A 27,101-nucleotide genomic window follows, 5' to 3' on the forward strand; every position below is an offset into this window, starting at 1 on the left:
TTATTTTTTTGACCAGGATGGTATGCCATTGGTGGGGGTTCTGCTTTCCAAAGCTTTCTTCCTTTTTCAGCAAAACACTGCAAATAGAGGTGAGAACCAAATGTGGTCAGCCACTGGAAAATGTAACTATTGGAGAGCCAAACTTACATACCATAGCTCTCTGCACAAAATGTTTATTATCCCCTAAAGCAGCTCACAATAGATTCAGTAATTATCCCTGTTTTACAACCTGAAATTGAATTGTGATGACATTTTTTTTTCCAGTTAAAAATAAAGCACTGAAACCTGTGTGAATTCCTTCTTCAGTATCTGTATTTGTCTAAGTGCCTTTAAGCCAGTCCATGGCAGTGAATCCATAATTCACAGGAAAGCAATAAATCCTTTAAAACCGATGTGCATGAAAATTAGTAGCCAACATGACCACTATTTTTAGTGCAGAAATATATTCAAGATCAAAGCCATTAATGTTTGGCTGTCATATTTAATCATATGCCATTTACCTGGAAGATATGGGTCTTATGGCATGCAAATGAGTGTACAGGGAAGGAATCAGGCTTTATGCTGTCCAAATTAAATTCTAAAAGCCAGAAAATTCATCATTCTGACATCTCTTTCCAGATGCAGAATGTGTGTTGAAATATCTCTTGAAATGTGTCTTATTTACTTGAAGAATACATTTAGCAGATTGTGTTCATTAGAAATAATAACCTGAGTAAAGCCTTTAATAATGTATCTCTTTTTAATACAAAATCAAAGAGCTAATTTAACAAGTTGCAGGAATGGGTGTTTCCCCCAGCTACTGATATTTTGTTTTTGAATTTTTTAGTTTTTTGTTTGTTTTATGTCTGCATCCCTGGCCTATGGAAGTTCCTGAGCCAGGGATTGAATCCAAGCCACAACCACAACCTACACCGAAGCTGAGGCAACGCTGGATCCTTATCCCGCTGCACCAGGCCACAGATCAAACCTGAGCCTCTGAGCTCAGAGCTCTGAGCAGTTAGAATCTTAACCCACTGCTCCACAGCAGGAACTCCAGTTACCCATATTTTAGATTTTGAGGTTTTTCTTCTAAAGAGGTTATATTTTTTCCTTGAGTTATCAGCATCTCTTATTTTTGGCTATACTGTAATCTCCAGGTTCACAGACATCATACATTAAAAATCAAGAAGTTGGGGAAAATAATTTAAAAGAGATACTCTCTACTATTAAGATTTCTTGCACTGTAAAGTATATAGGTTGTAGGAAGTGTATACTTTTTAAGAATACCTCAAAAGCACAATTTTAGATATTGAGAACCTATTTAACAGTCCTCCACTTTGAGATTTTTTTGTGTGAAAGATTTATATAAGCAAGAGGATTTTTATGACCTATGAGTGAAAACTTCCAATTACATCTCTAAAACCATTTTTCGTGGAATCTCAATGCTACCAAAATAAATAATGTTAAATTTACCTTAAACTGTCTAAATAAACTCCAGTAATAATAGATACAATTATGCAATATAGCTTCTAATGGAAAATTGTCATCCTTTTCAAAAGAATGAATGGCTCCAGGGACATGTACAGCTTAGGGATGACAAAACTGTCATTCATTCAAAAAACAAAATTGTGGAGATGACATAGAGTTGAGCCCTAGGAATCTTCAGATTTGCCTTTAAGCAATACCTTCTTCAAACTAGCTGTTACCAGTGGGGAGAGGGAAGTGGGAGGGGCAGTATAGGGGTAGGGGAGTAAGAAGTACAAACTCTTAGGTGTAAAATAAGTGACAAGTGTGTGTTGCACAACACAAGGCATATAGCCAATATTTTATAATAACTATAAATGGAGTAGAACCATTCAAAATTGTGAATCACTATATTGTACAACTGTACAAGTTGTATATTGTACAACTGTAATTATATGATATTGTTCAGCAATTAAACTTCAATTAAAAAAAAGAAGGGAGTTCCCATTGCAGCTCAGCAGTACCAAACCTAACTAGTATCCATGAGGATGTGGGTTCAATCCCTGACCTCGTTCAGTGGGTTAAGGATCCAGTGTTGCCATGAGCTGTGGTTCGGATCCTGCTTTGCTGTGGCTGTGGTGTATACTGGCAGCTGTAGTTCTGATTCTGTCCCTAGTCAGGGAGCTTCCATATGCCGTAATAGCAACAACAACAACAACAACAACAAAAAGAAAAGAAAAGAAAAGAAAAGAAAAAAGAAAAAAAGAAAAGAAAGAAAGAAAAGAAAAGAAAACCTTCTCTCATGGGGTCCCTAGTAAGACCTTGGTCTCATTAGGCTAAGAAGACAGAGCTGGAAAAGCAAATATGCATTTTACAAATTTATTTGGCCACAAACTTTTGGGATGTTTTCTGAGCAGCTCCGGATATGCCTGTTCCATAGAACCTACTTTGTGAAGCAGTGGGTTAGATTTAATCATGGGGCCTCCACTCAAACAGAACTCCAGTTTGGCAAACCAAAAATTGGCTTTTGTCAACATTTATATACAAAGGGCCTGTATAAACTGGTGATGTAATCGATGGTACATTTAGAGATGTTTGTGTTGAAGCTGAATTCTCTCTTCTCCTGTCTCCTGCAGGTGTTTCATCCCAAACATCTACGCAGCCCTGTTCACTGCAGCTCTTGTTCCTTTAATGTGCCTCGTGGTGGTGTTTGTGGTGTTTATTCACGCCTACCAGGTGAAGCCACAGTGGCAAGCATATGACGATGTCTTCAGAGGAAGAACAAATGCTGCAGGTTTGGAAGAAACTGTGTTTGCACTTTGGAGATGGGAAATTTTAATCGTGGGAAAATGTCACTGAATATTCTAGATTAAAAAAAAAGGAGTGAAGTTAGCTGTCAGCTCTGAAGCCATAAGTTAAGTTGTTGTTCTCCCATTTCTCCTTCATCTTGAGACTTCCTGACATCTCTGTGCTTCAGGGCTCTGTAGGTTTTATTGCTGGTTTCAGTTTTGTCCCTAAGATAGGAATGTCCAAGTGTATGACTCACAGCCTTTGGGAGCTGCTTCCCCAAGCATTCTTCAACTCGAGCAATAACAACTTGTGTTCAACCTGTGAAATCTATTCAGGTCTTTCAGATTCTGAGGCTTCATCACAAACCTCCCTAAAGCTGGCGAGTGCTGTATTTTGCATGTGGAGTTCTGATTGTGCTGACAGATGTTCAAAAACATATGTGACCAGACAGCTTCATAAGTGGCTGCACATGTCTGGTTACTTAAGAGTGCAAGTCTTTCCAGCTCAAATTGGCTCTCACTGCAGCTCATTTTTTCCCTTTGAATCATACTGAACACAGGTTTTTATAATCTGATTCTTTTTCTGTTGGTAGATTAGAGTCTCTTAGGAATGTTTCCTACATACAGGAAACTTGCTCTAAAATGGTTTGAGTGACCAGAATATTCGGGAGAATCTAATGGGCTTGGGATAGGGAATCCCTCTTGGGCCAAGAGTAAGACTGGTCTCCTCTCTTCTAAGCTTTTACAAACCCAGAGCCAGATGAATTAGAGAAATTCTTCACATTTTAAGTGCTTTTCAGAGTTTAAGGAAGATACCATACATGAAGTCCCTATAATAACGTCTAATACATTGCCAGAAGCTCAGTAGATATTGTCACTTATAGGATAATAAAAGGATTCATTCTAATAAAAGAAAAGCCTCTAGTTCCTAAAATTTGTCAGGGAAGATGCAGCAAGATTTTCCTCATGGTGTAATGAGAAGGGACTCTTTTATGTAAGTTTGTTGCTATATCAGCCAACTCTCCCCTCTTCTCTCTCATTTAGCATGTAGTTATTATATGGGCAGAAATATTATTTAAGGTTACGATTAATCCTAAATTCTTCAATTAAAAAAGCAATATTCAATGTAGAAATTCAACTTTCTCATGGGAGGTTGAATTTATCCAGAGGCTATGCTTTTATTCAACCTCAGGTTCATTTTATTAAAGTGTATATTCTCTGTGTTTGGGTCGAGGATGCACCCATGGCATGTGGAAGTTCCAAAGCCAGGGATCAAACCCGTGCCCACCACTGCAAGCCACATCACAGCTGTGGCAACACAGATCCTTAGCCCACCAAGCCAGAAGGGAACTTCCTACATATTCTCTTTCAAAGGAGAAGTTTGTTTTTGTTCCCCCTAAAAACAATTATATATTTGTCTTCTATATAATATAAAAGTGCCAAAGTTTGCATGTTATAGATAATAATATCATAAAGTTCTAATCTAATGAGTTAGTATTTTTCATGCCTGAATCAACCCTATGCCTTTTGGATATGATCTATCATGGATACAGAAGGTAAACAGTACTCCAATTATCTGAAAAGCATCACCCTCAAGCACTGAACATGATGCTAAAAGCTCTAGCAGACTTGTATCTCAACCAGCAAAACTTCTCTCACACTGAAATATTAATAGAAGTATTGCTTTTATTATTGCTCGTCAAATAAGAAAGCTTATGGTATTTCGGATTCCCCTATTCCCATTCAATCTAATAATCATTATCTCACTAGGACTCTTATTGTGTTTTCCTGATTGGTCACCAGTTCTAGTCTTTTTCTTCTCCACTTCATTTTCTCACGTCTCTATTTTAGAAATGTACATGGCTTCCCCTCACTCCCTAGTATAACAGTCATTCAACATCTCTCTCATTGCCCAGAAGAAAGTCCTGTCTCTTTATAATACAAGAGTCTCTATACTGGACTGTTGTCTCTATAGTCCACTCCTGGGCCATCTTTTCATCCCCAAGTTAGTTACTGTTTTTGCCATCAATTTACTCTTAACCTGTTCCTGAAATTACCTGATACTGTCATCTTCACTCATGGAAGGTACCCTCTATGAACTCCTCATTATTAGTTGATAAAATCCGTATGATTAGTAAGTAGTGTGAGAAAACGTGGATGAAAGACAGGTAGAAGGGGCTTACTAGCCACCCGCCCCCCCATTACCTCAGAGCTTCCCTAAATAAACCCATAATCTAAGTAAAAATGGTGCTAAGCAAACAGAAGTTAATCCTTAGGACTCCCCTTCCAAAAAGATACTGCTCTTTTATAGAAATTCTGAAAGCTCCCAATATGCTTGCTGACTCTTCTGTGAAGCCCTTGGAACTGCCTCTTGATAGAAGTACACCAAATAGGAATTACTTATTCCTTCATCTATGCCTTTAAAGCACTTTGTCCCTACAGCCATTAGAATACTTAGCTCTTATTTTAGAATGGAGTGGTGACCTGTTTTGGTGTGTGGGGCTGATTTCCTTAATAAATTATGAATTCCTTGAGGGCATGGACAATTTATTATTCATCTCTGTCTTACCACAGCCTCGTAGGGTGCTCAGTGGATAGTAGGAGCATGGTTAGTATTTTTTGACTAAATGAATAAATTAGTAATCATCAATGTACTATAAGATCTTATAATTGTAGGAATGGATGCCTAAGCTACATAGAGCATTAAGAAAAAGAATATATCAACGAAAGTAGAAATTATAGAATTTATCCCATTGATCAGTTTGTTGGTATCCCTTTGAAAGTTATTATTAGAACTGTTACTTTTTCCTTGACTTCTATAATTCCTTAAATTATGTCTTCAGCTTTGACCTCTGACCTGACATTTGGTATTTTATTTGGAACTTCCTTTAACTCTACTCCACTTGAATATGTTCCACTTAACTCTAATTTAAAATCTCAAGAGAAAAAAATGTTTATCTAGTCTACCAAGGAGCGTTTGATACTCTCTTTGAATCTGTCTGCTAAAATTCCATTGCATTGACCTGAAAAATATCCAGTCAAGATGACATTGTAAATTTATGTTTTGCCCACTTCTCTGTTCCATATACATAGTGATCATTGACAAGATATAACATGAGAAAAGTAAAAAGATGATGAACTGTGAATCAGAAATAGAGCAGAAACACAAAGTATAAACTGGCTGCAGCCAAGGACCTGGTGTTTTCTGGGTCCACAAGCCTGTGGATACACGAGTGTCTCAACTGCTGTGGTGGTAAGATGGAAATTAAAGGTCTCATCCAAGGCAGGTCAACTGGAGCAAGCACCTGCAAGAAGGGAACTTGAGAAAGAGCTGCCATAGTAGCGGGGGCTTTGGCTTAGGAATCTGGGACCCCAAGGAGAAAGTAGATGAGCCATCTTGTCAAGTTCCTGTGCCAGGCTCTCTAGAGCTCACAAAGTTTATCTGCCATATGCATGTGTCATTATGGGAACAGAAGACACATGATATCAGACTGGTCCTCTTTGGACAGGAGGATTAAGTGGAGGCAACCACAAAACCATTAGGCAGAAAAAAATTGCCAGAGAAAAAGACAGAGTAGGGAGAGAGAAAGAAGGAAAGGGAGGCGGGAGGGAGACAGAGAGAAAAAGAAAGAAAGGGAGGGAGAAAGAGCAAAGAAACAAATGCTTTTTACTCAAGATTAGCTGCAATATAAAAGTCTTACATGTTGGAGACTAACAAAGACAGCCCTTAAAATCAGCAATCAAAAAGATGAATTTAAGGAGTTCCCGTTAAGACTCAGTGGTAACAACTCCGACTAGTATCCATGAGGATGTGGGTTTGATACCTGGCCTCATTCAGTGGGTTAAGGATCCAGTATTGCTGTGAGCTGTGGGGTAGGTTGCAGACGTGGCTTGGATCCCGCATAACTGTGGCTGTGGCATAGGCTGGCATCTGCAGCTCCCAACTCAACCCCTAACCTGGGAACTTTCACATGCCCCAAATGCATCCCTAAAGAGATGAATTTAAGCTAAAAATATACAGAAATAAACTATAAATAATTGTGATAAGAATTTAGACTTCTTAAAAATATAAAGCAGGAATCATCAAACTGTGGCCTTACCAGCCACTTACCTGTTCCTTATTTTATTTTTAATAGCCTCATTGAAGTATAATTTACATGCCATGAAGTTCATCTGGTTAAATTGTACAGTTTATTGGTCTTCATTATATTTATATAGTTGTGTAACTATCACCATAATCTAATTTTTCATCATCTCAAAAAAGAAACCCCATATTCATTAACAAACAGTCCCCATTCTCCACTTCCCTGAACCCTAGGTAGCCACTAATCAGCTTTCTTGCTCTATGTATTTGTCTATTCCAGACATTTTATATAATGGGATTATAATGGCTTCTTAGCATAGTGATTTCAAAGTTCATCCATATTATAGAATCTATCAGTAATTAGTTCTTTCTATTGCCAAATAATGTTCTACTGTGTGAATATACTACATTTTGCTGATCTCTTCATCAGTTGATAGACATTTGGTTTGTTTTCACCAAATGTGAAGACTGCTTTGAACATTCATATACCAGTTTTTGTATTAACATATGTGTTCATTTCTTTTGGGTATATACCTAGAATTGGAATTTCTGGGTTATTTGGTAGCTCTGTGTTTAACCTTTTCAGGAACTACCCAACTGTTTTCCCAAGTAGCTGCAGTGACCTGCTTCTATGAGTAAAGTTTTGTTGTTGTTGTTTTTGACACCCACCCACACCCATTTGTTTACATATGTTCTATGGCTGCTTCCATGCAGAGTTGAATATATGTAGTTTAACAAAATCCATGTGGCTTGAAAAACCTAACATATTTAATATCTGGCCCTGAGAGTTCCTGCTATAGCACAGTAGATTAATGATCCAGCTTGTCTCTGTGGGCATTGCTCGTTCGATCCCTTGCCTGGCACAGTGGATTAAGGATCCGGCATTGCCGCAGCTGTTGTGTACGTTGGATGTGGCTTGGATTTGATCCCTGGCTTGGGAACTTTCATATGCCGTGGGTGTGGCTGAAAGAGGAAAAAAACAAAAAACAAAAACCTTGCTCTGTGTAGAAAATGTTTGACCCTCAACCCCTGACGTAAAAGAAGATATCCTCCCTCAAAGCATTTAAACATAAAAAAAAAACAAAAATAGGTGAAATAAATAAAATCAGGCCTGTGTGAAAATGAATAAATGTCAAAAATATTGGCAATGAAAAATATACTAGTTGAACATTTTAAGCATCTTAATATTTGTGATAAACTATAGATGAGACAGAGAAGAGGGAACTATTAGAATCTGAAACTAGGGTTAAGGAATTCATCAGTGAAACAAACAAAAAAGAAAATATGAAAACAGGGCTAAGAAGTGATAGAGTCACAGTTTCCTTGGTCCCCATCGTGGTAACAAAGCACTGGAATGGTGGGTGTTTTACAAATTTATTAAAGCAAAAGGACATTTTAGAGAGAGAGAGCTCGGGTGCACTCAGGTTAAAAAAGAGGGCCCAATAGGAATTCCCATCGTGGCTCAGCTGTTAACGAATCCGACTAGGAACTATGAGGTGGCCGGTTCGATCCATGGCCTTGCTCAGTGGGTTAAGGATCTGGCGTTGCCGTGAGCTGTGGTGTAGGTTGCAGATGCGGCTTGGATCCTGTGTTGCTTTGGCTCTGGTGTAGGCTAGTGTCTACAGCTCCGATTCGACCCCTAGGAACCTCCATATGCAGCAGGAGCAGCCCAAGAAATGGCAAAAAAGACAAAAAAGAAAAAAAGCCCAACTCATTTTAGAGTTGTTCTTATTTACTCCCCACTCCACCCCCCTGCAGGCGGACCTGAGTGAAGGCCTAATTTCTCCTGCTCTAGCCCCCTACACTGAGCATCAAGGGCTGAGTGTTTTTTTTTTTCTCTGAACAGGGCATATTTAATCTGGTTGGTTTCAGGCAGGATGCCTTATTTGCATGGGGAACAGGTTATATAGAGGCAGGGTGAGGAATGGGCAACATTCCTGCCCTACCAGGCTGTTCAAAGTGGGAGAAGGGGCATTATAATGAGATATGGCCAGAGGCTTTTATGTTTTATCTCCTTGAAGACGACTTAAAACCTATAACAGAAGTATGCGAATGCAAGGAAGAAAAGAATACAGAAAATGGAGAAAAATCAAGATTTGAAAACATAATGGTTGAGGATATTCTAGAATTAGAGAAACATTAATGTAACTGTACATAAATTTCTATATTGTCTTTAAAAAGGGGGGGAGGGGAATTCCCATCGTGGCTCAGTGGTTTATGAATCTGACTAGGAACCATGAGGTTGTGGGTTTGATCACTGGCCTTGCTCAGTGGGTTAAGGATCCGGCATTGCCGTGAGTTGTGGTATAGGTCACAGACGCGGCTCAGATCCAGAGTTGCTGTGGCTCTGGCATAGGCCAGCAACTACAGCTCCCATTAGACCCCTAGCCTGGGATCCTCCATATGCCATGGGTGTGGCTCTAGAAAAGACAAAAAGACAAGAAAATAAATAAATAATAAATAAATAAATAAATAAATAGGGAGGAAAATGCTAAAATGTCTAGTTTATTAGTAAGGTTCCTATGTCTATATTTTTGAAAAATTGCACACTAAGCACCTTTTTATTGCTTCTAGTATTCTTTATTGTTAAAATAATTGACACAAACCTCACTCAGGAATTCAGAGTCCATGGTGCAAGCAGATGCTATTAAGTTCTCTAAAAACCAAGTTTCAAAGGCAAAACACACACTGGTACCCAGCCTCTTCTCCTCATCCCTCTGAGATACCTGCAATTTTTATACCCCTGTGCACACTTTATATGAGAAGGAGGGAGGTTTTTAATTACAGTTTGCACTTCATATCACTAGATTTTTAATATGCAGACTCAACCAACCATAGATCAAAAATATTGGGGGGGGGGATATTCCAAAAAAATTCTAAAAAGCGAAACTTGAGTTTACCACACACCAGCAACTATTTACATAGCATTTGCATTGTTTACAATTGTTTACATTGTATTCTGTATTGTAAGTAATCTAGAGATTATTTTAAGTATTCAGGAGGATATGCTTAGGTTATATGCAAATACTACCTGATTTTATATAAGGGACTCAAGCATCCTCAGATTTTGAAATCCTGTAGGGTCCTGGAACTAATCTCCTATGGTTGTAGAGGAAGGACTATAGTCTCAAGAAAATCCAGTTTTGAACTATACAATTCCAAGCATGCAAAAATAGCCCCTTTTCCCAAGACAGCTGAGAATGTTAATAGTTTAGTTATATTTTGCTCTGCATTTTTTAATTGGCTGAACATTGTTAGAGATTACAGCTGACCCTTGAACAGCACTGTGCAGATCTACTTACACATGGATTTTTTTTCAGTAGATACTTATCAGAGTATTACACCATCCACCCCTCAGATGCAGAAAATGCATATATTATATATAATAACTGTAAAGTTATAGGTGGATTTTTGACTATGAGGAGATCTAGCACCCTGGTGGTGTTCACAGGTCAACAGTATTAAATAGTATCATGAGAAATATATTCTCAAATAATAAGAGTTGAAAGTAAATCTCCTTTTCTTACAGAAGCAAAGTTTCCAGTTTTCCAAATTATGCCAAAGTTTGAGTATGTTTTGGTCAAACCTGGTCAAGGGTTTTTTGTTTATTTATAAATTACTTTTAACAATGAGTAAGATGCAATATGAGACATAAAGTTCAGTTGATAGTTTTCTTATCACCAAGATTTTTTTTTTAAGTAACTAGAATGATTAGGATTATCTATTTACCTTAGAGTTTTAGGTTTGGTAAATAGGATGTGATCAGTTACCACCAGCATTAGACCTATCTGAATAATTGAAGAGCTAGCATCAATCATTTTGTTAGGCCTGGAATCTTCCATATTTCTTTAGAACTCTTCTCCAAACTCATCACTCTTGTGCAAATTAGATGTGCCTGAAAACAGGAGCAATTTCACATCAACACTGTGTGTTGGTTATATCTGCTCAATATTCACCCCTTTATACTCTATACTTTGACCTTTTTGCTCCTAATATCCCTTAATTTCAGAGTTCAAATAAACTGACGGAACCCTAAAGGAAAGAGGGAGCAGAGGAAGAGCTGCTAGTAAGTAAGATACATTTTGTGCTATCCTCTCCAAAGATGGCCACTGGCAGTCCCTCCCTTTCTGACTGAGGCTGGGACGCAAATGTCAGCTTGGCTTCCGTCTGTGCACCTTTTGCTGCTCAGCTGCCCTGAACCAAATTTTCAGAAGTTGGTGGCTCCTAATGAAATTCACTGGCCTTCAGTGGGGTGAGTGTGCAGTGAGAATGCGTCAGGATAAAGGTATGTTCCCTGGACTAAATTTCAATGTCTCAAACAGCATTTGAAACAAACCCTGTAATTTTAGGGTTTGGTTTTGATCTCTGGCAATGATAAGCTTGTCTCTCCTTCTAGGCTCATTAGAATTTACTGACTCGTTTCTGATTCATCAGCAAGTTCTTATGTGAGGAATGATTCATGGATCAGGGAAGGAAAATTAATTTGACCAAAAAGAGGAAGTAGGTGATTATAAATCTCTTTCTTCTAAAAATCCCACACTTAGGTCTCAGTATGATATATAAAAATGTAAAGGTGCCTTGATCCAGCTAGCCATGAATCAGGGGTATTTGGAATCTCCTGGTACAATAATGGCCACTTCTCTGCTTGGTAATATATTTGAAGATAAATGTTTCAGTTTCTTCTAGGCTCTACTTTGTATTTATAGTGAACAGCAAAACTCATACAAATCAAGACTCCATTGCTATTATGAAAAATCATTAAAAACTTATAATGAGTATTACAAAGTATCATCCCTTACATTCTGAAGTTGAGTGATTTTTATTTTTCTCCTGACATCTTAGACATTTTAAAAAGAGTTTAAAGAAACTCACTGAGAGCCCAAAGTAAAAGAAGAAAAGGAAATAGCTCCCAATAAATGCAAAACACTCTGAGTTGTGTTCTCCATAAATAGCTGCCATCAGTTTTCTACCTCCCTATGCATGCTTGCTCCTCCTCACATAAAGCAGTGGAGTCTGTTTCCCCTCCCTTTAACCCTGGGCTGACTTTGGATTTCCTTAGGCCAATAGAATCCGATGGGAGTGATACTGCCCCATAACGGGTCTAGCCTTTGAGAGGACTAGCCGTTTCAGCTTCCTTTCTCTTGGAAGCCAGCCACAGTGTAAGAGGTCCTACTAATCTGAGACCACCATGATATTAGTAATGCCAAGCTAGGCATGTGGAGTGGCCCTGGGAATAGGCACGTTTGGCCAGCTTCCAGATGTCTCAGGCATCCCAGCTCTGATTCCAGACATGGGACTAAAGCAGCTTTCTTATAGGTTCCAGCCCCAGTAGACACCACACAGAGCAGAAAGCTGCCTAGCCCAGATTATAAATTATTTTAAGCCACCAAGTTCTGTTGTGGTTTATTTTGTAGCAATCAATAGCTGAAACATTCTGGTTCTAGTATCCTTATTATTCTCACATCAGAATTCTAAGTACGTCATTGTCATTTTCAATTTTATTGTCATGTTTATTTTGTGGCATTGTTTTATTTTAAATTTTTATTACTTGTCATTTCAGATACATGTTTCAAAATTAAAAGTATGTCATTGTCATTTTCAATTTTGCATGGTTTATAAATAAAAACAGAAAAACACAGCATGATTTTTTTTTTCTTAAACCAAAATTGAGGCTGCCACTAAAGTAAAGTAATCCTACCTAGTAACAGTACGTACTTGAATTGGTTCCAGAGTGACCAATATAACAGGTTTCAAATGGCCTTGGCAGTGAGCTCTTTGTTTGCAGTCTACTCCCAGTTCCAAGGATGAAAAGAAAATAAAAAACAATGCCTAGGGACCTAAGGAAAACCCCAGAGCTCCTGGACCGTGAACAGTCTCTTCCACTTGAGCTTTGTGAGCACAGCTCAGTCCTCCCACATTTTGCCAGCAGCAGTGGGGAAAATCCAAAATATTTGAGGAAACTTTATGGATGCCCATCCTCTGCTTAAATTTATATCCGTGGCCTCGGTCTTCAAAAATTCAGATCAGAAATCTTTGAGCCTGAAAGATGATGTGCAGTCATTCAGTGTGTCTTAGTTGTTTTCATTATTGTTTTTGAAAAAATTGGGGATTTGATACAGCTTATTAAAAACTCCTAGAACAATAACATCCGGAATTAGTCTCCTAAGGCTTAGAACATTGAGATTAAAAATGAAGGAAAGCTTCAATTTCTCCTTAAACTCCTGATTTGCACATGTAACTAGAGAAGCAAAAGGACTGGTAAGTTGTGACTGAGTTCAGGTTTTCTGAATGTCATCCATACCTCAGTGATTGACTTTTACCTGGTCTCAATTGAAAGCTGCTGAGGACAAGGGTCCTTTCTATTGAGGCAATCTCACTACTAAACTGCTGCATTCAGTTTATATTTGTTTTTAGCTGGGCGGATGGCATAGAGCATGATGAAGTAGGATTGGAAGAGTCAAGGGCTGGACTGCATATACGTGACAGGCTGTGAATGGACTTGGGCTCTGCTGATTGGTCATCATCACCATCCTTGTCACCACTCGCCATATGCCAGACACAGTGCTAAGCACTTGGTATATGTTCCTTCAGTTTTCTCAAGAAACCTGTGAAGTAGGTATTACTGTTCTCATAGACAGGAAAATCAAGAAAATGAGAGGCTTAGAAAAGTGTCCAGATCTACAAAGCTGTTACATTGTGCAGTTGGGATTAGAATCACAGATGGCTTCTCAGCTCTCCAGAGCTTCCGTTATTGCCAGTACCAGTGCTTCACTATTGATCATTTTGTTATCAAAACTTTCAACTGAGAAGAATAACATGCAAACATTAAATTAAACCTAGAAAACTCTAATTCCATAAAAGTAATTGTTTAGACTCTGTTCTCCCAGAAGAATTTGAAGTGATCCAGGTTAGCATGTTAGCATATTATTCCTTCATCTTCTGATTTCCAAGAAAGACGCGCCCCCCTCCCCCAATTTATGGACTGAAACATGCCTAGTTTTCCTCACTATTCTCATAAATAGTGCGGTCATAATAATAGCATTTAACTTTCCAGAGCAGTCTGAGGGATTAAATATTAATTCATGTAAAGTATTTAGTACACTCTCTGAAACATAGCCCCTCAGTATGCATCAGGTTTGTTTTGTTTTGTTTGTGGGTTTTTTGTATGTGTGTGTGTGTGTGTGTGTGTGTGTGTTGTTTTTTTTTTTTTTTAGGGCCACTCCCATAGCATACAGAAGTTCCCAGGCTAGGGGTGAATCAGAGCTGTAGCCACTGGCCTACACCACAGCTCTCAGCAATGCCAGATCCTTTAACCCACTGAGCAAGGCCAGGGAGCAAACCCAGAACCTCATGGATACTAGTTACCACTGAGGCATAATGGGAACTCCACATCATTATTTTTATTAGCATAACAACTTTTTCAATATGTAATTGGTGCAGAATATAGTCAGATATATAGATACCTTGTCCTATATACTTCCTAAACGTCTCTCAGATATGCCTCACTCTTCCTTTCTTCATGTTTAGGCCTGATGTATTAATCAGCTCAAGTTGCTATAACAAAGTGTCGTGGACTGGGTGATTTTAGTAATAGACATTTATTCCTCATTTATTCTGGAGGCCAAATCCCATAATCCAGGTGCTGGCCAATTCGGTTCCCAGTGAGAGCCCTCTTCCTGGCTTGCAGATGGCCATCTTCATGCTGTATTCTCACACAGGGGAGAGAGGGAGAGAGAGAGAGAATGGGGGGAAGGGAGAGAAAGTTCTCTGTGTCTCTTCTTATAAAGACACTAATCCTGTCATGAGGGCTTTTACCCTCATGATTTAATTACTCCTTAAGGGCCCACTTCTAAGTACCATCATAAAGAGGGTTTAGGGCTTCAACATACGAATTTTGGAAGGACTCAGTTCAGTCCCTAGCACCTGGATTATAGCCTCCATAATCTCATATCTGTTTTAAGATTGATATTCTTTGTTTCTTGTATGTCCCCATTCCACATTGATCATCTAAAGGGTGAAATTAATTACATCACTAAGTTTATCTGATACCAATCCTTAGACTATAAGATAAAAGGCAAATTCCATTACTTCCCCATGTTTGTGCAGCCATACCGAACTGTGCTGTTGGCCAAAAGTGACATGATGTCCTTTAAATTTGGACCTAATACAACCGAATTCACTCTCACTTGAGTTCATCATTTATGGTGGTTGGGGAGGAGGAAGAAAGGAATTGAAACTAATTTATTGATACCTGTCATAAATAAGCTTTAGTCGGGGGTTAGTGGAAGATCTGGTCAATTGGTCAATTGAGCATTACCTGGGCATTGCTGCTCAGGTGCATGGCACACTTTGTGACCTTCATCTCTTGTTGTAGGCATCTCTTGTCATAGGCATACCATTCCCATGCCTCAGCCTGACCGAGAGAATCAGTGAAACGTTTCCAACTATTTATAATCTGTATACATAGGCCGAGTTTCACATACATTTCCTTGGCAGTTTTCCTGCAAGTTAGTTAAAATTTTAAATTTTAATTTTCCTGGCATACTCCATTCTTCCAAGGGACTTTCCCCCCCTCAAATCTTTCTGTGGTTATTGTGGAAAAATTACCAATAAGGCATTACTTTCTACTCTTTTGAAAGCTATGCAAAATATGGAGTACCTGTTATGGTCAGTGGTAATGACCCCTCAGTGGGTTAAGGATCCGGCATTGCCCTGAACTGTGGTGTAGGTTGCAGATGCAGCTCAGATTTGATGTTGCTTAGGCTGTGGTGTAGCCTGGCAGCTGCAGATCCAATTCAACCCCTAGCCCAGAAAAGTCCATATGTCACAGGTGTGGCCCTAAAAAGATGAAAGAAAGAAAAACCTCTACTGTTCTACCTTATAAATGAAGAAATCCCACTCAGGCAGCCTCAGCGCATGCTTTTTAAAAAAAGTTTATTTGGCTGAGTGCCCACATTCAAAACAGATCTTTTTTTTTTTTTAATTGAATTGACTGAAGGAAATTATTTTAGTATAAATCACCTTTGGGAAGGAAAATGATGTGATTTATAATTAGGATATATCAACTTAAAAAAAGAAGTAGAAATTGGGTCATAGGAAAGACTAAAAGTATCAAAGAACAATTTGAAGCTCTATTGTGCCGCTTTATAGACAGTGTAAATCAATGTGGTTGTAAATTGGCAAGTAATTGAGTGAATAGTATTTGATACTTAACACTTGTTTAATTATATGGTTTCCAAGAAGTATGGTGATTGCCCCTCTCCATCATTTCCCCACTCATGCCAGAGTATTTGCCAGAGTACCATGAAAAAAGTATTTTTAAAAATGTGATTTGCAGACTTTGTACTGGAATAAATTTCACCTGGCTTAAAAAATGGGGGGAATAGGAACAAATAAGAAAAAAATATAGCAGGATCTGTCTAGCCTATTAAAGACGGAAATGAATAGTAAAAACAGCTCCAGGTGGGGGGCTTAGGAAGCAAAGTGACCAAAAAGCATGGCTGTTCATTCTGTAATCTTACCTACTAATGCCCAATCCATGGTACCCAGAGGTAAGTAAAATTCTAAGGCTCTCCCTGTTTAAAAAGAAAGAAAGAAAAGAAGGGAGGGAAGGAAGGTGGAAGTCTAAAGGAAGAAGGAGGGGGAGGGAGAGAGAGGAAGAAGGGAATAAAAAGAGAGAAAGGAAGGGAGGGAGGGAAGAAAAACAGTTTTGAGCTTGAGGCAGAAATAAGGGCTAGTATCCAACCATTTGCTGCTAAAATCCAACACCTGTGAAATAATCTAACCATTAAAAATTTTAGTGCCACATGAAAGAGGAGAAAAAGTTAGAATTAAAATCTCACAAATTTTAAGATTTTCATGTAACATTGGCAAAGACAGGAAGAAAATTTTAACATTTATCATTGGGTACAGATTACTTTGATAAAGTTGCTTTTATCACTAATATAGCAATATTGTCAATGTAAATATTTTTGTTGGACAGCCTCCTTCTCCCTAGATCTTACCCATGACATTTAATATGGGGATTGCCTTTCTTTCTTAATGCAGTGGTTTCTCTTTCTTTTCTCTGTAAGGGCTTGGTCCAAGGTTGTTAGTAAGAATAAGTAATAAAACATTAATTCATTCCCATATGCCTGGAAATTCCTGACACACCTGTGGGTACTGTGTTATTATTTAATGGATAATGATAAGCTTTTATATAACACAGGTGTTATACCACTTTATGGTCTGTTATTGTACATTCCTGAAAATAGCTATGTAGGTTTAATATTAGTTTTCTGTATTTACAGATATAGTTATTTAACAACAGAAATTAAGTAACATCCCCAAAGCTTTTGGGAAATACGTAACATTATTTTTTAGGAACAGACCATACCCTGACTTTCTAATATAAGAATATCTCTTTGTTGGGAGAAGAGATACAAATAACCACATTGATAGAGAGGTACAAAAGGATTTCATTAAAGTAGACTTTTTAGAATAGTGACATGGCAAGGGAGATACAAATAAAATAAAATAAAAATTTAAATTGGTGTTACAGTTTGGAAATATGATGGCCAGAGGACCAAATTAAAGAAAGGAAATAAGCATTGCAATCATCTGGCATTTATCCAGAATGAGACTCTACCAGGAAACAGCTCTGGGCACTGACATATTTAACACACTGTAAAAAGGTTTTTTGAACACAGAGTTATTTTTAGTGTTAATTTTTCTGAGGTATTGTGTCAGAATTGACTCAAGACGTCAGTGTTGAAATGAAGCCTATTAAATCTTAATGACTGCTATACGATGTACTATCAAATTATCTTTAAACATAACTGACTCTTCATGGCCAAATTCATAGTAGCCTAATTTCCAGAACTTATGAGGCCATCTAGAAAGGTTTAAAATACAGATATAGCAAGTTGAAAGATGCATTGTACATTTTCGTTGTATTATGAAAGCTAAGTGTGTTGGGAATTGCTGTTAGGTGTCTGAGCATGCCTGAGGATGACTGTTCTGAACTCCTTAACGGCTGAGTAACCGGTAATGTAGTTAGAAAACTAGGTTAAGCCAGTCTTCGATTGTTAGTTGGCTGAGTTCATGTTTGTTTTAAAACTCTGGTCTTCTAAAAATGTTTGACATAATGTCATTTTATGAAACTTTTGTGAAGTGTGTTGAAAATGACCGTGTTGGCTGTGAAACTAAATGATAATTCTCCTTCCCATAGTTCCAAGGCATTTTCTTCACAAGAAAACAAATCATTTAACCTTCTCCTTAAGAATCACAGACCTTTTTGACCACCTCCCCCCCCCGCCCCGTAGGATATTTGAAGCGCATGGTTCAAATGGAATTACTCTAATAACAGTGCGTGCAAGGTCCATGTGGGTATGTCTCATCTAATTTGATTATTCTCCTTAGATTCAAAATTATAGCCTGCAAATTGAAAATTATATATAGCTTTTGCAAGGCGAGACCATAATTCTAGGCTTGTACCATTTTTTTTTCAATCCCAATAAATCATTCTCAAAGTAGGCCTGACACTCAACTGTCCTCCAGCCTCTAAGAGAGCCCTAAGTCAGCCATTGACAAAAGACTGCTATTTAGGTTCCCAGCAGACTTGAGACTCCTCTAAGAATTTGCTCACATTCCTCCTCTTTACCCCTGGAAAATATACTCTAAACCAGTGCTGACTTTTTGCTGCCTGCAGATCCAATGTCTCACCTGTACAGATCCCTCCAAATTAGGCTGACCTCCTCCATGTACCAGGAAGAGTCAGGGTAGATCTATGTTGGAATATGGTAGCTATAGGCCTCCACTATGGTTTTGCTTCCTGTACCTACCTTATGTCTCCTACAAGCCATTAAATTACCCTTCAGAGCAGAGGTTTATACATTGTGAGTCACAATACACTGTTTAGTCTTATTGCCAGCATTTTTATGTGAAGTGGGATGGATGGAATAGAATTAGGATAGGATAAGAGAGTAGAATAGAAGGATAGGAGAGGAAAGGATGGAATAGGATAGGATAGGATGGATAAATCGAGGGAAGGCAGAAGGGAATAGTAGACCCTGAGAGGTCCATTTTAATTAGGTTGATAAGGAGGTTCTCAGTGACAGTTTGGATGTGCTGGAACTTAGAGTCCACACACTGAAAACAACCCTACTCTATGTGTTATCTTCATATACACAGAAGTCTAACACCAAAAAACTTTGTGGGAAAAGTACAAAAAAGTTATCTTTATTACATGGTTTTTTGGTACTGTAAATATGCAAGAAAGGGCTATCTATAGCCACTAGCCACTCACTATTTCTCTAATGACTCAAGTCGTAATGGCGCTGAGGATGATGGTGATAGATGACAGCAGGTAAGGCTTTTAGGGCATGTTCTTTGTGCCAGGCTCTGTGCTGACTGCTTTCTGTGCCTGGTTCCACCACCCTCCTTGCATTTGGTGCAGTGTATAAGGGAATATGAGGTATGGGTAAATCCATGTGGATGGTGGTACTTATAGTCAGAAGAAAGAAAAGTTTGAGAGGAAGGATAGCATATCTAGCTTTGGATGAACCAAGTTTGAGGTCCTTTGAGGATGGCCAGGCCTGGATCCCTGGCCCTCAGGAGAGATAGAGATGCTATTTAGATATTGTTGGCCCTCACATGCTCATTGAAAAAAGGTGACCATACAGATTATGAATTTGATAAAAATGGCTAAATAAAGTGAGGAGCCCAGTACATAATCTAGTTGAGATATACAAAGCCTAATCTGCTGCAACAAATGTTTGCAGCTGTGTCTGGAGACAAGCACCACAGGACTTAGCGTGGGTTCCCTGTCATCCAAATGGTTCTCAAGAACTCTTTGGGGAATGTGTTGAAGTACTGAAGCAAGAAGGAAATTCTAAAACTAGAACCAAGTATAGGACTAGTGACCAAAGGTTAGGAATGCGGGCTACCCAGTTAAAGTATGGCATGTTTCTCTGAACAGCTTAGAAAATCCAATCCGTAGGTTTGTTGTTATCTGTTCCACTCACAGTATCCTCCTGCTAACTTGGCAGTTCTGTGAAATAAGTGCCCTGTTGTCTTCCAGTACAACGTTAGGTTTTTTTTGCAGAGAAGCCAGTAACTATGCAATGTGTATTAATAACCCTTGTTAAGAAAACTTAAGAACAGAGTTAATATTTTCTCACCAGGAAGTGGATCAGATTGATGAAACGTCTTTGCCTTCAAGTGTGTGTTAACTTCAGGATAAAGGCCCTCATTTTAGAAATAAGACTTTTTGATGCTTTTTTTTTAATTACTTCTTTTTCCAATTTAAAAATAATGCATGCTTATTGTTGGAAATAGAGCTATAAATATCTTAAATCCACATTATTTCACAGTTGTGTTCCTTGTTTTTATGTTGATGAGTTTGTTTTAGTAGCACATCCAAATTGTTAGAAGGTCAGTGAGGTAAAATTAAAACAAGTACTTTAGAAGATTGTAAACACAGAATAAATTTCAGTCTCATGTAAATGAGGTGTGATTTCCATAATAAAGCCATTATTGTTGTCACTGGTGCATGGCAATAAAGCCGAGGCTGCAATTACAAAGAAAAGAGATAATACAACACCATATTTTCTTCAAAAATGGCAATTAAATTCATTGAAAATCATATTTTCCACTATAAAATAAAGAGATTATGTGTATTCTCAATGGAATCTACTAACTCCCATAAGTAGACTTTCTTAATGATAGTAGTACTAATGACAGATCCACTTGCTGGGTTTTTGTTTTTTTTTTCTTTCCAAAAGTAACTTTCATCGCTAAAACCTTTTCAGTTGACTTTATTTTTCACATTAGTGATTCCTTGCCAATGTGAGTATTTAAATTAAGCACTTTGAGTATTTCATTTCCCACCCCCTGCCTTTTTTAGCCTGGCTTTTTAAAAAAATTTCTAGTAAAGTATACATAATATACACTTTACCATTTTAACCATCTTTAAGTGTACAATTCACTGGTAATAAACACATTTACAGTGTGGTGCAACCATTGTCACCATCTACTTTCAGAACTTTTTCATCATCCCAAACATAAACTCTGTACCATTAAATAAGTCCCTCTTTACTGCCCCCACCCCCAGCCCCTTGTGATCTCTGTTCTACATCCTGCCTCTGAACTTGCCTATTCTAGGCACCTCACATAAGTGGAATCATACAATGTTTGGCCTTTTGAGTCTGGTGTATCTTACTTAACATGATGTTTTCAAGGGTCATCTATGTTGTAGCATATGTTAGAATTGCATTCCTTTTTAAGGCTGAGCAATATTCCATTGTATGTATACATACATACATCATATTTTGTTTATCCATTCATCTGTTGAGGGATATTTATGTTATTTCCACCTTTGGGCTACTGGGAATGATGCTGCCATGAACATTGATGTACAAGTATCTGAGGCCCTCCCTGCTTTCAGTTATTTTCAGTAGACACCTAGAAGTGAAACTTCTGGATTCTATATTTAACTCTTTGAGGTACCACTAAACCATTTGCCACAGAAGCTGCCCCATTTTACATTCCTACCAGCAAGGCACAAGGGTTCCAGTTTTTTCACATCTCACCCATTGCCAAAATTTGTGATTTTCCAATTTTTTGGTAATAGCCATTCTAGTGGGTACAAATAATATCTCATTATGGTTTTAATTTGCCTTAGTGACCAGTGATGTTGGTCATCTTTTCATGTGCTCAGAGGCCATTGGTATATCTTCTTTAGTGAAATGTCTGCTCAGGTCCTTTGCCCATTTTTCAATTGAGTTGTTTGTCTTTTGTTAAGTTGTAAGCTTCCTTATATAATTCTGGGTAGTACAGTCTTCATGTAGATACCCTCATTCCTTGGGCCCGTAAATACTGTGATTTTGGGCCGCACCTGCAGCATATGGAAGTTCCCAGGCTAGGGGTCGAATGGGAGCTGCAGCTGCTGGCCTATACCACAGCTCACGGCAATGCAGATCCTTAACCCACTGAGCAAGGCCATGAATTGAACCTGAGTCCTTATGGATTCAAATCAGTTTCCTTACTGCTGAGCCACAATAGGAACTCCAGTAAACATAAATTTCTAACATTGCCTATTATAAACACCTGCTTTATTAAGCAGTAGCTTATAGAGCCAACGGGAAAGTTACTGGTATTTCACCAAATGTGAAAAATCAGCTTAGGAAATATGTAACTCAGATGATTTTCACTAAAAGAATGTTAATTTTCAGTTTGCCTAGTGGAATTCGTTATAGCTTTTAAGGAACGGCATTCCCCCTCACTTTTATGGTCATCACTCACTCCCACACCCCTTTTCCTTTTGGTCACTGTTACGCCAGGCCTCAGAGAGTTGAATGGTGCCTCCTTAGGTAGGTTAACTATAAAGCTGATGAAGCATACATTTTAGGGCCTCTTACTTGCATGGTCCTCTTCCAAGATCTTATACCTAATTATGCCTTTGAACTTTTATTTTTTACAGAAGCCTTTCCAAGTTTTATAAACTTCAGGTCCACAAAATCTGGATGCGCCCCTGAATACGTTCCTTCCATTTGAAATCATGTCTTAACCATTGTTGCACTGCTGACAAACCGGCCTGGGGTCTATTGATCAGTATACTGTTATTTATGGCTGGCTTTCTTGCCTTGCAGTTTCTGATCTAGGGTGCCAAGCCACCACACTTTTCTGCACAGTTCCAGAAAAACATGAGCTCTGGGTGTTTCTAGTCAGCCCTGGTATGCTCCCCTGGCTTCTGTTCCGAGCTTTGTCAGCACACAGCACTTGTCTGGCTCTGGCCACTCAGAGGAACATGCAGGCCAAAGTTTGAAAATTTGGTTCCTAGCTGTTCATGCAAAATATGCTTGTCCTTTTGTACTGTGCACAGAGCCATAAATAGAATTTTGTACTTGCATAGCGAGGGCAAAGAATGCCATTGCCAGCCTAATGCCTCATCTTTGAAAACTTTCATGAGCATAGCTTAGGCAATTTCCTAACTATTAGGGTATCTTGTGAGGAGTAAAAATGAACCTTCTGTCCCTTTATCAGATTGTATGATTTCATTAAACAGAAGTGAATTTTTAAAAAATTAAATAAATCTTTATATATTTGCTCCTGTCCTGCTGTAAGGCTTTAATAACAAGGAGCTCATTCATGTATATAAACTGTTTTAGATTCTTCTCCTTTTCTCTGTGCAGTTGTAATAACTCAGACAATTGACATTTTTCTATGAAGGGGATATCTGACAAGATAACAGCATGGTCTCTTTCGAAAGGCTTTTTTTCTTCCTTAAAAAAAAAAAGAAAAAAGAAAACTCAATTCCCCCTTCCCTTCTTTCTTTTCTTTCTCTTCTTGGTCTTTCTCTTCTCTTCCAAGAACAAGTCCATCCTATAGTCATTAGTTTGTACAGAGCAAGGTGTGCACCCACTGGAAGTATGGAGTATCCCAACCCTGTCATTATGAGGGAAGCTCCAGATGAAGGGTGGGGTGTGCCCGTGAAGCTCAAGAGAACCTGTGTGGCTTTGGCAGGGCATCTGTGCAAGGGAAGGATGACAACAATGGGTGACTGGTTACAACCCAGTAGAGTTGATCAAATAGGTAAATATTTTAGGAATAATGGAAATGCATTTCTTAATAAAAGAGAAGGGAGTTACAGGTACAGAAGGAGAGAAAGTTACACTTAACCCAGTGGCATTGCATTGGAGTTGCGAGTATTGGTGTGAACAAATGATTTTCATTCTACAGAGATCGAGAATTACATGTGTAAATGTTTGCACATGTGTACTGCTATGTCTTCTCTAGCTCTGTCCATTCAGAAAACTTAGGAGCAGCAGCACCCCAAGAACAGTGACCATACCCAGCAGCCCCAGATCTTGGCTTTTAACACCATTCTATCCTAAAGGATACCAAAACCAGGGCAGGGAAAGTACAAGATGAGATTGAAACATCTGGTTGGGCCAGAAAGCAAGAAAGTGCTCATAGAATGATGAGGATGTAACAGAAGTGACAGAAACCTTCTTGAAGGGGCTTCTACTAATCAGACTTAGGATATCATGTACATCAAAATAGATGTAGTGGAGTTCCTCCTATGGCACAATGGGAACTATGGTGTCTCTGCAGCAGCAGGGATGTGGGTTCGATTCCTGGCACAGTGCAGTGGGTTAAGTATCCAGCATTGCCACAGCTGTGGCGTAGGTTGCAAATCTAGCTCAGATTTGATCCCTGGCCCTCTGGAACTCCATAAGCCACAGGACAGCCAAAAAACAAAAAAACAAAATAAATAGTGGTAATAGATAACCCATTATACAGTAAGAGTCTCTGAGTCTTATTATAGAAATAAATGAATAAGTCAAATATTTGATAAGTGAAAGGATGTTTACCTAGTTTCACAGTAATGCCATACAAGGTACATATTCATTACAATGATAAAAGACTAACTTTGCAGTGGAGAATTCGTACAGCCACTACCTTAATCAAAATGACCAATAATGAATATCCCTGGTAATGGGGCAAATTGAATTCTTGTGCCAACCACTAGAAAGATGTAAAAAGAATGAACCCGGCATCATTTCTGTGATTTCTGGCAAAATTTGTCATGTAAAGCATGAGAAAAGATCAAACTCAAATTTAAGGATATTCTGCAAGACAAACTTGCTGGTAACCTTCAAAAATGCCAGAGTCATGAAAGCCAAGGACACTCAAAGGAAGTGTTTTGGATTAAAGAGGACTGTAGAGAATGCCAACTGGATTCTTCTACAGAGGAAATCATTGGAATGATTGACAGATCATGAATAGGATCTGAGGATGGTCATAACATGTGTTTATTTTCTGATTTGATGGTTGTATTGTGTTTATGTGGGAGAATATCTTAGAAAATGCATATTACAATGTTTAAAGGGTATGGGGGATCAGGTTGGCAACTTTCAAATGGTTCAGGAAAAAAAAAACAAACTTTGTTGTCATACTTGCAACTCTTCTGCAAGTTTGAGATTGTTCCAAAATGTTAAATTTGATAAAGTTGTAAATAACTTCAAATTTCCACAGGGCATGTATATTTTAGGCATTAATCGATAATGGAGAGTGTGTAGGGACCTTGAAGTTTGTCATGAGAGTTAATGATTCCATCCTGATGTCTTTCTGTAGCTTGAAAATGTGTTTATTTGTAGCTACTAAGATCTAATTCACTCTCCAGATATGTAGCTTGCCATTTAAATAACCCCTCTTTAAAATTTTTGCTGTGAATCCAAAATATCAAAAGGAAGTAGAAAGGGTAACGAAGTCCTTTGGCCCTGAAGAAATCTGTTCTGGAAACTGTTACAACAAATTGCATGATAAAATAAGGCATAGAAGAGGCTTGGTGTTGACAGTAGTAATCCATTACTTCATCTTTGCTCTTAACCGTAGCTGTAAAATTTGGTGTCTACTCAGAGAAAAAAAAAAGAGATAAATACATATTTTTCCATTATATACAAACCCGTTTTGTCATTAATGTTTTAAAATGTTGAACTGGACTACAGTAATGTTGGGAACACACTGTGCCTACTGTTTTCTAGTGGAGATCTTCTATTAAGGAGATTTATATCCCCAGTCTTCCCCAGGATTGAAATGTGATTGCCATCTCTGCAGTTGTTCATGGCACTTCCTGAACTGTCCAGCAGGTGGTAGTCTAGGAGAGGAACAGTTCTCATCCTTCTCCATCCCCCTACCTACCAACAAAACAGAAGGAATGTGGACTCAGCAATGTGCCTTCTGTTCTCTGGCGTAAGAATGGGATTTCCAAGGTTGTTCTTTCAAAATGGGTACTTAGGTGCAGAAAGTATCTCCCGAAAGGTGCTAAAAATAATTTTGTGTATCTGTATGATTATGCAGTATTCTGAAGTTCAAAAAATCTTTTTTTCTTCCTTCTTTTTTTAAATGGCGTCTAGAAATTCCACTGGTTTTGTATCTCTTTGCCCTCATTTCGATGACATGGCTTTGGGGAGGCCTGCACATGGCTTACAGACACTTCTGGATGCTGGTCCTCTTTGTCATTTTCAACAGTCTACAGGTAAGCCTTACTGTTTGGTTACAGCACACGTGTATCCTAATGAACACAAGACATGGAGTTTCAACGTAAAGAAATCAAGCGTCTACATGTAGGTGAATTCTCACTTTCAAAAACAGTGTACAGCGTTGTGGAATAAAAGGATAAAGATTATGTTAAAAGTTGTTAATGCTTGAAATATGGCTGTGCTTCTACCTTACTGGTTATACAGATAGGGAAGACGTAAAATATTTATTCTCCTTCATTTTGACAACACCTAAGTAACTACAAAAACATGTTTCTTTTTCAACAGAATTGATGTTTATAAACTTTGCAGATGGCAACCATCCAGGGCATATGCACATATTTGGACTGGGACTGTGTCTAGAAATTAGATCAATTCCAGAGGAGAAAAATAACAATGATGGTCAAGCAATTCCTTAAGTCTGGTGCTTGATGTTTTGGTTCACTGAAAAATGATTGACACCCTTCAAGTCTGGCAATGCCTAGTTTAAAATAGCTTTGTGAGCATGTTTGGGTAGCATAACTAGGAATTATATAACTGTAGCAAAAATTAAAGCTGACTTTTTTAGTCCTTTTGTTAAATGGAAAAAACTTGCACCCTGAAATTAGCACATGGAACAAATGAACTCACTTTTCTTATTTTCCAGAGTGAAAAGAGCTGTCCTAGACTAAAACAATTTCCTGACTTTGCCAAAGATATCCCTAAACAGCCCTGGTTTGGACCACCATCTTGCAAGAAACCTCTGTATAAAAACATATGAGGGCTATAGCTCATAACTGAAATATGACTCAAAACACATTTAGCTTTGCTTCTTAGGAGACAGAGTCATTAATGAGATTTTATCTAACAGCATAGTGCCTAATCAAAGCATAATATCAATTTTGGGAGGCAAAGAAAGTAGCTTAAAAGTTTGAAATCAAGTTGTTATAAGTTGATATAGAGACATCTCTCAATAATGAGTAATGAGTGCCAGTGCTGCCGTGACTACAGGATGAAGATGACAGCCCTGCCCCTCTAGGAGCTGATGCTTCAAAGAGCAAGCAAACAAGTAGCTTGGGTACGCTGTGGCAGTGTAAGGGTACACTGTGGCAGGCGCTGGGTAAGGAAAGTATTAAGTGAGCAGAGTGAAGAACCTGTTTACTCCTGCCTGTCCTGGTATTTGAGCTGAGCCCCAAAAGTGAACCATTCAGCTCTGAGGCCTGTCTTGGTCAACTTTGAATCTCTAGGCCTAGTGGAACTAACACCAAAGTCTCCACTGACATA

At 38.4% G+C, this 27,101-nt stretch overlaps 1 protein-coding gene across 1 annotated transcript in view; it reads left to right on the forward strand.

Moving 5' to 3' along the window:
• ADGRV1 (adhesion G protein-coupled receptor V1) overlaps positions 1-27,101 on the forward strand; it is a 538,647-nt gene that overhangs the window by 451,461 nt on the left and 60,085 nt on the right. Inside the window, exons 86-87 of the mRNA XM_047778281.1 lie at positions 2,580-2,737; positions 25,716-25,837. Of these exons, the coding sequence (XP_047634237.1) occupies positions 2,580-2,737; positions 25,716-25,837 (280 nt within the window). The remainder of the gene's footprint in view (positions 1-2,579; positions 2,738-25,715; positions 25,838-27,101) is intronic.

The sequence above is a fragment of the Phacochoerus africanus genome, chromosome 4, assembly GCF_016906955.1.
Source record: "Phacochoerus africanus isolate WHEZ1 chromosome 4, ROS_Pafr_v1, whole genome shotgun sequence".
Classification (NCBI taxonomy): Eukaryota; Metazoa; Chordata; class Mammalia; order Artiodactyla; family Suidae; genus Phacochoerus; species Phacochoerus africanus.